At 52.9% G+C, this 12,017-nt stretch overlaps 1 protein-coding gene and 1 non-coding gene across 5 annotated transcripts in view; both read right to left on the reverse strand.

Moving 5' to 3' along the window:
• Positions 1-12,017, reverse strand: part of LOC127463565 (ubiquitin-associated protein 2-like) — a 28,382-nt gene that overhangs the window by 920 nt on the left and 15,445 nt on the right. Inside the window, exons 3-18 of one of the 4 annotated variants that reach the window (XM_051773162.1) lie at positions 11,728-11,929; positions 10,250-10,527; positions 9,798-9,970; positions 9,010-9,199; positions 8,363-8,417; positions 7,765-7,939; positions 7,497-7,569; positions 6,637-6,832; positions 6,461-6,549; positions 5,779-5,832; positions 5,085-5,166; positions 3,714-3,931; positions 3,520-3,625; positions 1,115-1,182; positions 625-822; positions 133-168 (exon numbers count right to left, since the gene is read on the reverse strand). In XM_051773162.1, coding sequence (XP_051629122.1) covers positions 133-168; positions 625-822; positions 1,115-1,182; positions 3,520-3,625; positions 3,714-3,931; positions 5,085-5,166; positions 5,779-5,832; positions 6,461-6,549; positions 6,637-6,832; positions 7,497-7,569; positions 7,765-7,939; positions 8,363-8,417; positions 9,010-9,199; positions 9,798-9,970; positions 10,250-10,527; positions 11,728-11,929 — 2,193 coding nt within the window. Of the gene's footprint in view, positions 1-132; positions 184-624; positions 823-1,114; positions 1,183-3,519; positions 3,626-3,713; positions 3,932-5,084; positions 5,167-5,778; positions 5,833-6,460; positions 6,550-6,636; positions 6,833-7,496; positions 7,570-7,764; positions 7,940-8,362; positions 8,418-9,009; positions 9,200-9,797; positions 9,971-10,249; positions 10,528-11,727; positions 11,930-12,017 lie in introns of those variants that run through there. The other 3 variants (XM_051773161.1, XM_051773163.1, XM_051773164.1) reach the window with 3 other exon arrangements.
• On the reverse strand, positions 5,266-5,400 carry LOC127463634 (small nucleolar RNA SNORA58). The gene has a single exon (XR_007900905.1). It is a non-coding gene; the product is annotated as a small nucleolar RNA SNORA58 (small nucleolar RNA).

The following is a 12,017-nucleotide window of genomic DNA, read 5'->3' on the forward strand; positions in this document are numbered from 1 at the left end:
ACCGACTGAGGGCCTCTGTCCTCACCTTGTGCGGCCACGGGGGAGAAGGAAGAGGCTACTTGAGCCTGGGCAGCCTTAGGGGCAGGGGGAGACCCCAGGGCAAGTGCAATGCATTATCAGAGAGTTCATTACCTGATCTTCCTGCTGGCGTTGGCAGCACAGTATCATCTGCAAATATGGAAGCTGTTGCAGTACCAGGATATGTAAAATAAAGGGACAAACTATGACAGTAGAAATCCACGGTTAGACCTGAAAGCTCCGGCAGGGTCGTGGCTGTGGCAAGTGACCCCTTTGCTGCTTGGCCTGTGGGGCTCCCCTCTGAGGACGGGGGAGATCGGGACGCCCCGGGTGTGTCTGCGTGAGGGGGCACTACCTGGCCATTCCTAGTGCAGCCTGGCAGCATGGGGGGTGGTGCCAAGTACCCCCCCAGCAGAGCACACCCCGGGTGTGTCCTCACCTCATCCTCTCACCTCTCTGTGTGTATGTGCAGGTGTGAGTGTGTGTGTGTGTCACCGCCTGTGTCCGCTGCAGGACATGGAGGGGGGGGGGGCAGAGGCTGGAGGGGGAGGAAGAGCCCTAGGGGATACCCCAGCGAGGGGCTGGAGCGCCGGGGGCATCGCTCACCTGCCCGTCCTGCTGCAGGTGGTGGTGGAGGATCTGCGAGTGCGGCTGCTGATGCGGGGTCAGGATGTGCATGAAGGGGGTGGGGGGATACGCCGCCGCCGTCGCAGGGTTGATGGGTCCACCACTGCCCAGTGCCGAAGGCAGGTTGAAGGAGGCTGCCGGGGTTCCAGTGTGAAATCCCTGCTTCTCGAAGGATTGCTGAAGAGAGGATGCCAACAGTGGAGTAAGGGCTGGGAGCCAGGCTGGCAGCGTGCCCCTCCCCAGCTCTACACGTCGTGGGCCCAGAGTCAGTGTGTGATGCAGAGAATGGATAGAGTCTCTTCCTATGGCTCTTTCTGGGCTTAGAATTGCTCTAAACTGGGGAAGGTCAAGCATTTCCCTTCTCCCTGGCTGACCAATCCAAGGGGAAGAGACCTTTATTGCACAGGGAGGCTGTCTCAGAGCTCAGTTCCCCTCCGGAGCCACGCAGGGAGCACTCACAGACACTAACCTGAGTTTTGGAGTAGACAGAGCCCGAGATGTCCGGCACACCTGTATTACTGGATGTCACGGATACACCTGCAGAGGAGGGAGAGGCAGGAGAGCGTTAGGCAGCAGCCACCGGTTCAGCAGGAGCCGCTGACAACCAGCAGCACCTGGTGGAGAGCTCTGGTGGCCAGGGAAGGTCTAAAGACAGATCCGCCTGGGGAGCAGGGTCCTGGCATGGCCATGAGCAAAGCGCCCATACAAATTTAAGTTCTTCTGCTCTGGACACGAGTCCAGAAAGCAAGCGAGGGGCTGGAAAAACACACAGAGAAACACAGAAAACAGCAGCTCTGAGGAGAGCTGGGGAATGCAGCACAGAGACACGGAAACAAACCCCCAGCATGGAACACGGCAGCAAGAACAGCCTGAGAGCTCCTCATGTGTATAACAGACAATTGCACGTAAAGGCAACTCGGCTGTGGGCTGGGATAGTTGGTGCAGTGACCGCCAACACAACCTGCACAGGGCTGTCTGTAAAACAGGGTGGCCCAGAGGAGAACTCAGTGACCATTTAAGGTGCAGAAAAAGGGCTGAAATCAAGGAGGTTTGAAGGGCTCAGCACAAGATGACCTGGTACAAAGCTGAAGGACCTTCACAAAGAGAAAATAGTATCTTGAAGGGCTCTAATGTAGTGAAAAGAAGGATAAGGGGAATTTAAAGGCTGGAAGAGGGACCCAAATGCACCCCTGTGTAAGTCAGCTGGAGGCCAACCAGTGAAACCAGTACCAAGACAGGCGGCAGGTTCACGACCTTCCTGCATCTTTGAATCAAGGATTGTGGTGGTTTGAGAAACCTTTTCTCTGAGGTAGTAATGGTTTGCCCCACTGATAACACTGGACCAATCGATAGTCCATGTGCGCCCTACGGAAATTACATACCCCCAGAAACGGAAGAGAAGGTGGTGAAGATAGTTTAGAAGGTAGGTAGCCATGATCTGAGCCAGGAGGAGGCAGGGGGCCAGTGAGCCCCTCTGGGGGCCAAGGGCCCCCAGCCCCCAGCTGAGGCTACGGGAGACCCGGTATAGTGTCAAAGCTGGACCGGGTCCCGTAATCAAGAGCTGGAAGAGTTTCCTTACTGTCAGCAGCAGCAGAAGACATTGAAAAGCGGCAGCGGAGCAGTCCTGAACAGAGACAGCGATGGCTAAAAGCCAAAAAGATAGCCAGTAGCAGCGAGATAACGTGAAGCCGGCTGAAAGACGCAGAGATGTTCCTGCAGGAGGGAGAGCCGGCAACAAAACAGAGGAAAACTCAACAGAGCTGGTTTGGGGTAAGACTGTATTGCTTTCCCAAAAACCAGAGACTTCCTGAAGAGGAGGGGTGGACTTCCAAACCCTCAGGGAGTCCCGAAATGCAGCAGCAGCGAGAGAGAGAAAGGAGCTAAAAAACCCGGAGTCGTCCTGAGAGCTGAGCCAGGACGGAATGCGGAGGAGGTGGCCGTGCCCTCTGCTGCTGCTGCTTCTATCATGCTGGCGAGCTGAGACAGAGCAGAAGAGCTTTGGTAAGACTGAACTGAAAGCTGCCTTCAATGTTCTAACCCAAGGGAGTGAAGATCTACAAGGAAATCCCCCGAAGGCTCGGGCTCGGGGTTGGAATTTCCACAAAGTAAGAACAAAAATCCTGACTGCCATACTTCAATCTGCCGCCTCAGGAAAATGAAGGACACTAACCAGTGCCACAAAAAAATGAAAGTAAGGAACTGTGGCCTGAGGAGTGACAGAAAGACTTTTCTCTTTTCTTCTTGGACTTTTATTGAAGAAAAGGAGAAATTTAATTTAATGTAATATATATGTGGGTGTAAATAAACCTTTGTAAATATTTTCCCCTTCCCCCAATAACGAATGGTTGTGTTTTGTCTGAAAACTCTCCACATGAGGTGAAAAAGATATCAAGTCCATACCATCACTAAACCCTCTCACAGGGGCAAACTGTGGGAGGGGGGCTTGAACTTAAAAATTAGATTCGTGGTAGTTTCAAACCACCACAAGGATACCTCCCTATTAAGTGTCTGCCAAACTGGTGGGAAATGAATTCAAATCCAGAATAATTGCTGTTCTATTGATCACAGAGAGGCAGTTAAAAAACCCAACAAATCAAATAAAACCAAACAATTCAGCTTCTGACAGGGGTTCAAGGCCCCAGCCACTCAACTGTGGGGCACAGAGGAGGGCATGAAGTGTTCTGTATCTCCCAAAACCGCTCCAGATGTGGATGCAGAACAATCCTGGGCCTTTCCAGGGATAACTGAATGACATGAGAGTGGCACCCCAGGCATTCTCCTCCCTTACTGCCGGAAGACAGCAGTCCCCAGCACAGCCAGGGAGACTGGGAACAAGCCCTGCTACCGTGGAAGGTGCTCCAACAGGTCTCTTACCAGTGCTGTACCCGTGAGAGCCGTAGCCACTGGGCTGTTGGAAAGGGGTCGCTGATGCGTTGACGCTGACATTCACACCATGCTGCTTGGAAGAGGTAGGAGCAACCTACGGAACAGAGAGGAGCAGAGTGAGGAGAGGCTTTGCTGTGCCACCCCCCTGCCCAAATCCCACACCTTGCCTCCAGGAAACTCACAGGGAACACGGCGGGCCCATACTGGAAGGTGCTTGGGAGCCCTGGTACCCCTGTGTAGTACGGCAGACTGGTGTAACTGTAGCCAGGAGGCAGCGCCGGGTTCAGGAACGTCTGCTGCGTGGTGTGATGGGTCTGGGTCTGGCTCTGCTGAGGCTGTGCCAGAGTTGTTGCAGGAGCAGGAGAAGAGGCATCACCTCGGCCAAATTTTGTTAAGTCACCTGAAATAGAGGAGGTGAGAGTGAAGAACACAAGTGCCAGATCCTGGCCTGTTCCAGCTCAGCCCAAAGCTGACCCAGCCTTTTGATAAACAGCTACTTGAATCAGTTTCCCCTCCTGCCACTGCAAAAGTCTGCTGCCCTCACAAGCCCTCAGACCTTTGCACACTGATAAGGCAAAGCTGTTAATTGCTCCTTGGCCCTGAGAGGACTACCGGGGGGAAGGGAAGCCCACAGTAGCTCAGCTACTGTGCTGCACTGCCTGACGTCAGCCCACAATCCAGCACTGGATAAACCTGCTATTGGCTGCCTGTGCAGCAGAGCCTGGTGCTACAGCTCTCCTTCATCCCTCTCTGTGCACCAGCAGCAGGACTGAACACAACCCAGTTCCCTGCCTGGGCTGTGGAGGGCTTGGCTGCAGGGCTGGGGGAAGCTCCCCGTGCTGCTCTTCATGAGCACCCGCTTGGTTCTTCTACGCAAAAACTCTCCAGTTCAGAGCTCGCATGGGGCCACACTCCAAGCTTGGCATTTAAGCCTCAGCTGGGCAAAAGCACTTCCACACAAACTGGCTCCTGCTGAAGCCAGGGAGAATCAGTGCTGGAAAAATAGCAAACCTCAAAGTGCAACAATTCCTAAAGCATGTGAAAACTCAGCACAGTTACTGCCCACTGCAGGTTGGCAGTGCATAAACACAAGGTCAGTGAGCGGTCAGGCACCTGCTGAGTGCTTGGTTCAAGTTTGACAGGTCCCAAATGTCCCGCTGGTTTTCTTGATAAGACTGTCCCATAGATAAAAAACTTAATTTCTCCATATTTTGTGCTTCTTTGTATTTTTACTCGCAGTGCTTGAGTGCTGGCCTCACCACCACCTGGAAAGCAGTTCCCCAGCTGTACTCCTTGCTGAATCTTTCAGCCCTCCCTCACTCCCTTTCCAACTGCCACACTAACTCCTACTCGCCCACCTCTTCCCTGTAACAGGCTTTGACAAAACCAGATGTCCAAGGACAAGACAAGAATTTAGCTGCGAGACATGCTCCAAACCAAAGGCAGTGCAGGAGGCTGGCGCAGATGTAGCTCCAGCAGACAAAGGCACAGGACACCAGCAGCAGCAGCACAAACCCCGATGGAATGGGATTTAGAGCAGACTTTTTCCCTACCAGAGTACGGATTGCTGCTCAGGCTGCCATCTCTTCCAGTCAGCGGGGTGGTGGGTGTGGGGAATGGGATGCTGTAGTAATCCTGATGATTAAAAACAAATGGAGATATTTTATCAGCTCTGTCTAAAGGTGCAAAGCAGTATCTTTTGGGATAGAGGAATTTCTGTCCTGCAGCTGCAAGATATGTCAGGGTACCACAGTTCAACCAGCCACATCCAGGCTGATCATGACCTACAGCAGCCCCAGGTTTTTGTAGCATGCACCGTCCCCCTGATCTGGCTATTAGAAGAACCAGATAAGGTCTACTGGTATGCAGTCTTTAAACTGCCTGGACTTTCCCCTCTGCTTCAAAAGAAAATGGACATGTCCTATCACTAAGTAAAGCCCATTCTAAGAAGTATTTAGTCACTGCCTAAGTCAAGGATCAGAGGTGAATCTCTACAACAGCCCTGCTGCTGTAGTTCTCGTGCTTCCTGGCCCCACAAGAGATACTGCTGATGAGTAACTCATGCACCCAAATTCCCACGTGTCAAGGAGCAACTGACTAACTCTGACGGCTGTCACAGAGAGGTGCAGCCATCCAGCACCCCATTTTTCCAGCTCTTTGGGACTACCCACAGCCTGACCTGTCTGTAACCCCACAGCACTCAGAGCCAGCAGAAGTGGTGTGTCCCTGTCACTCTGCACTACTCACCAATGGGAATCTCGTCTGGAGCATTTGCAAGTCATCGTATCCGTACACCTGTGGCTAGAAAAAGAGCAGCAGATGGACTAGATAAAGACACTTATCTAATTTTAGATTAAACATTTAGATAAACATGAGATAAAGCCAAAAGCAGCTGGTCAGCAGCCCATGACCCCCCAGGTGCAGGCAGCCACTCCCTATGCAGGCTGATGCTGCCGGGGGTTCCTGTGAGCTGCTCAAAGGACAGCGCTCCAGACCACACAGCCCCTGAGCAGTTTTTCCTCAAAATCTGTTCTCAACTTCAGGAGAGGGCTGTGACACACCCCTAGACTTCGTGGGAGTCACCACCCTTGCCCTGACTGTGTTTGCCCTTTGTCACAGCATGTTTCTAACACAGCTCCGTGCTCCCATGCACCATGCTCTGCCAAGGGCTGCTGCTCCCCAAAGGCTGGGGAGGCTGCTGAGAATAGGTACAGAGACTCTGCTCTGGGGTCATGAGGACAGACATTTACACGCACAGGCACGTGGATTTCATGGAAAGCAGGAGGTTCAAGCCCCACCTGTCCAAGGCAGCCCCACCGAGCTATGTCAGTTTTTGGTCTCCCCACTATCCCGCATCCCTCCCTGCTGCAGAGGGAGCTGGGAGGGATCTGGTGGCATGACATTACCATAAAGCAATTGTTCTACTCACTGGATAGGCATGTAGCAGCCCTGGAGCCATGATGTATGGATTAGGCAACAACGGTGGGACTCCAGGAGGGAGATTAGGAGGGGCTTTTCCTGACAAAGGAAGAGAAAGTTCCACAGTAAAGCAAACAGCAGAAACTCACTCTCTTAGCTCCTGTACAGCAGGACCCAGGAAAGTACCTGATGTTGTTGCGACGGAGCTTCGAGTGGAGGCCGTCACCGTGGAGTTGCTGCTGAGGCTGAGGCCCAGGCTGCTGACGCTGCTGAGGCTGGATGAAACACTGACCACCGGCGGCGCGGCCGACACCGTGCTGGAGGAGGTGGAGAAAGTGCTAGCAGAAGAATGGAGGCTCGCTTCACTCTCCACACTCGTGTGCTAGGGAAGGAAGGGAGGAGAGTCAGGGGACCAGGCAGGTGGAGCAGAGTGCACAGGTACCACAGGACACTGTCTACGCAAAATACACGCTGTGTCTGCACCTGGGTGTTCCTGCAGGGAACTGCTGCAGGCTACAAGGAAACCTGCTTTGCACCTGGCTTAAGTCCAAAGTCCTGACAGCAGCCAACCCCTAATGTTTTCAAGCCTCTCCTGTGGCTGTGCCCCAACATCTCTCTGCTGGGGGGAGCAGGGCAAGACACCACATTTGTGGCAGGGAGATTTATTCTGCTGCAGAAGCCGATACCCAGGGACTCCATACTATGAGAGCTCCAGCAGTAGAGACATTTGGCAGCACTGCATCAGCTACCAGTTTGCTCTGATGTGGCTGCGACTCTGTAGTGCTTTCAAGGGCTGCTATAGACCCAAAAGAGCCACTGCTCAGCCAGAGACAAGCAGGGGGTCAACAGCCTCAAGCCACAGGTGCACAGACAGTGTTCTGACAGAACCCCCCGTCCTCTCTCCACACAGCACCCAAACTCCAGCAGGACAGCCAGCAGCCTGGCAGGTTCTGTCACAACCACAGTCCCAAGGTCAGGCACCCCAGAGAACCTGGCCAAGCCAAGTGGGAACGGGACACAGAGCGCGAGACCACACCCAGACTCACCAGGAGAGTTGAAGTTGATGTTCGCCCAGAGGATGTGGATGAGGACAGACTGTTCTGCTGGGTGGGCAACGCACTGCGGGAGGAGAAATAAAAGGTTGTCAAACCAAGGTGAGAGAGTCACTATTAGAGGCACTATCCCATTCCCCATCTACTCAGATGGGATGGGTCATCTCAGTCTTCCTCACTGCACGAGACGGTCTCTGATGTCTACTATGGATTTCTGCTTCTAGTTCTGCTTCTCCAGAAATCCACCCCCGACGCTCCTCACCTGCTGAGCTGGGCAGTGGTTGTACTGGGGAGCTCCTCGCTGTGGCTCAGGCTGCTCAGAGCTGTCGAGTGTTGGCTGGCTGTTGTCAGCAAGGACGACGCAGACACCCCATCACTGAGAGGTGTGATACTGGGAGCAGAGGGGGAATCGGATTTCACTGCGGGGCCTGTAGCACCTGAGAAGAAAAGCTTTGGGTTAGGGGCAGCTACTGGCAACTTCCAGAGGGACCAGCAAATGCTCAGCCAAAGGAGTCAGGAGATCTGGGGATTCCCTCACTGCTGCCAACCAGTTACACACTTGTGATTGTGTTCTAGGTCTCATTTTACACTGCCATTGGCTCTACAAAGAGCTTCAAGACCTACAGATGTCTTCTACAAAAAAAGCAGAATAAATTATTGTCATTGGTGACTCATCAAGGATCTCATGGATCCATCAACAGAAAGCTCAATGTTCCAAGGCAAGCAAATAATCTAAATGGCAGCAATTAGTCCAGCAGGGAAAGGACCTGCTATTAGCACAGATAAAGCTTCTCATCTGAAGCAGAGAACATGAGCAGCACAAGAGACACAGGTCACCTGCTGTGCTGGCAGACACTTACCTTCAACGGCCTGCGTGGTTTGTAACGGCGTGGGCTGTACAGAACTGAAACCATTCTGAGAAAGAAGAGAAAAAAGGAGTACTGGGCATCACAGCTGTGCATTTCCAGAGGCAGAGCTCGTGTCAGCTCCCTCCCACACTCCCTCCTCAGTTAAGAAAAGGTCCTGCTACCAACACGTCACCAGACTGTGTTGGGGTCAGTTCCAAGGTCAACTAGCCCCATGACAGCACGACCCCCACATGTATATTTGAGAAATTAGTGCGAGAAGTTTCTCTGCTACTGGTAGTTAAGACCACCTCAACCTCCTCAACCCATGTTCATTAGCCAAACCTGATGTTACTGAACTGGTGTGCAGCATGCAAGAACCAAATCTTTAAGAGGAAATTAAATCCTTCGCCAGCACGCCCCTCTCTAGTAGGGTAACTGCATGAGACACAACACACACCTTGCAATCTACTTGACATCAGTCCCAGGCACGCAGCACAGCTGAGGGCTCTGGGAGCAGCCAGATGAGAGCTGTCACGAGAGCTCATGAGCCGCACAGTGAGGCTGGAGAACCACTTGATAAACCACTCAGCTTCTCCTGAGACACTGCTTCACACACAAGGCTCACTCAGCACAACAGGTGATAAAAGCTGTTCTCTTACCTTAGCCTGGGTCAGATCTTTTTGGGGCGAGGAGGAGATGGAATTTGGGTATCGCCTCGTCTGGGTGGATCTCTGTTCATACAGTGGTCCCTGAGCGCTGTTCTGGGAGGTAAATGTTGCTGTCTGTATTGTGCCGCTCTGGTAACCAGACTCCTGGCTTTGATTGGATGAAATCGTGGATGAAGATTCACTACAAAGGGGGGAGAAAAAATATCCAAGATAAAGAGCACCAAGCATCAGCATAAAGGCACCGCATGAAGCAGCCAAGCCAAGAAATGCGCCCAGAGAGCAGGGGTAGCCCAACCACGGGAGGATGCTGGCACCCAGCCACAGCCCTGCCTCACACACTGCCTAGCACTTAAGAGACTGGCCAGCTACTGAGGGTCAGCCCAAGAGAAGACAGAGACACATCGCTTTGGCAAGGTGCCGTAGATACACCTATCCCGCTGTGTCCTAGTTTGCCAGGCAAAAAGCAGGACAAAGCACTCAATCCGTTCACCAGGGACACAGAGCAGTTGCGCTGGGGATTCCCCTTCTGTGTTTCCAGCAACACAGTTGAAGGGCAGCAGGATAACTCCGCTTTCTGTCCAAGTGCCGCAGGCCGAAACAGCCACAGAGCTGCCCGATGAGTCTGCTGGCAACTTACGCTTTGCTGTTGCATACACTGTCCCCCCTTTGTGACCATAGCACAGTCAGAAAGGGTCTACTAGTATGCAGCACAACTCAAGTCCATGGGATCAGCGACCTTCCAAAGCTGCCTGCTTGGCTTAACGGTTCCTGGCGCTCACCTGGCCGTGCTGGTGTACAGGCTGCTCTGAGACTGGCTAACGGCAGCACTGGTTGTGGGCGTCGACTCGTACTCAGCGAGAACAGGCTCCGAACCAAACTGCAACGCCCCAAACTGCAGGTTTAGCCCTGAGATATCCGCCGAGCCAGGCATTTCCACCGCAAGTGCAGGAATCTGCAAGGGAGGAACAACAGAACGGCCCAGTCATTCCCTGGGATCAGCACAGAGAACTGCTTTTAGTGCCCATGTTTCCCAGCACACAATGGCAGTTACAGGCTTGCAGCCTCTGAATTACACCGTTCAACCCAGGCTGGCGTGTAACTCCATCACCCCCACAAACACCCCATGCTAACGGCAGGAACGGCAACCCCAGACCTTCCCTCACCAGCCCAAACGGATGCTTCTGTAGCTCTAACACAATCTGACACCTCCTTCCCCACCATCGATCCGCACCTTTGATGTTAATGATGCTTTTTTCTTCTGCTGCTTCAGCTTCTGCTGTGCTGGCTGGGGACTTGAGGACTGGTTATCCGAGGACCCTGGGGACATCTGGGGCACAGGATTGGTTTTGCTGGGCAGCGGAGAGGATGGGGGTGCCGGTGTGGTTGTGGAGGCCGTCACCACAGGCTGTTTCTCCTGCATAAACACTTCTATCATGGTCGAGGTTGACGTGAAGGCCTGTCGCTTAGTGAAGGGACTATGCACGGAAGAATCTGTTGGGTTCTTGAGATCTACGGGATGAGACAGAGGTGAGTTAGCAGGGTATGTTGCCTTAAAACTAAATCAAGTTCTGACACTTACCAAGAAAAATAAATTTGTTTCCTACTATGAGTCATCCTGGAGCCTGTTAAAATCAGAGAGCAGAGATCCCCAGCATCTCCACTCCCAGCCTTGTGCTCTCACCACCACCACTGCCAAGCCTTTTTAAGCTCTTCTCCCCTTGGCTCCTTCCACCATCTCTACAGGACAAAATCAGCTTGCGTGGCAGAAGTCCTCCATTCTCCAAGAAAAGCTGAACTCCAGAGTCCCTTGTGTGGAGACACTGCACCAGCCTGATGCTGCTTCCTCCCCCCTCCCGGTTTCTACCAGCATTCCAGTATTCCATTGCCTGCTCCTTCCCCTGCAGGGACTGGGTATCTCCAAGCAACATCACTGCTCAGGGCTGCCACCCTCAGGTCTTTGCATCACCTTCCCCCTTCCACTAAGCCTTTACACAGCTTATTAAAAACCAGCTTCTATTCTCTCCAACTCTCCTCTGTGGCTTCTTGTCTGAGAAGATCAGAAGCTGTCAACACTCACTGTCACTAGGACAGGGCTCGATTTTTCTTCAGCTTAGATTTGAACCAGAGCCATTTCCCTGCAACAAGCACAAGCTGAAGGAAATGGCACTAGCACTCGACCACAGCAGAGCTCTGCACCTCATCTGAAAAGAGCCTCTCAATCCCTGTTTATTCCCTCAGGCCAGCCCAGAGGTAGAGTTACTTTTTGGCATTTAACAGCAAGTCGAATTCCCTTAGAAGATAACATCAGGTCAGCAGGGAGAGGAGACTGACAAGTGTTGGTATTCAGGACCTATTCTCCAGAAGTGCCCTTTCAGGCCTTTTTCCGGCACAACTTCACGTGTTAGGAGGTAGTTCTGCACACTGTGAGAGGCTCGGGAATGCCAGATCCCTAGCCTTGAAGCATGCTGGAATGATGGATTCAACTGCTCCAAGCATAAAAGGAACAGGGAGAGACTCACATGCACTATTATATTTTGGTCTCACAAACTTGCTCCCACCGTTCTATTCATTTCTCCAGCTCAGCTGGCTTGGTTGCAAACTTGCGATCTCCTCCTCTGCTGAGTCCCTTCCCCTGCTGCCTCTGCAGTTCCAGGGGGGAACACACTCTCCCCACTCTAGGGGGGCCATGCTGCTTTTCCTTTTCCTTACCGTACTGCACCAGAGACGAGGTCTGTGCGGTGGATCCCATGTCCCAGGAAGCAGCAGTGGTGCTCCCAGCAGGCTGGGTGTGCTGAGCTGCCAGCTGAGCCAACGCCTGGGCTGTCTTGAACTGCTCCAGAAACTGAGACCCTGTGGTACTGCTGCCTTTGGCCTCCCCGACATCTCCAAACCCTTTCCCCAGCATGCTCACCTGCAAGTTCAGCAAGGAGATAACAAAGTCAACATCTCCCATGGCTTGGAACTTGGCTCAGAGGACACGTACATCTCTTAACATAAAC

Source organism: Manacus candei, unplaced genomic scaffold (assembly GCF_025592945.1).
Source record: "Manacus candei isolate 608988 ecotype Guabito, Panama unplaced genomic scaffold, ASM2559294v1 h1tg000166l, whole genome shotgun sequence".
NCBI lineage: Eukaryota > Metazoa > Chordata > Aves > Passeriformes > Pipridae > Manacus > Manacus candei.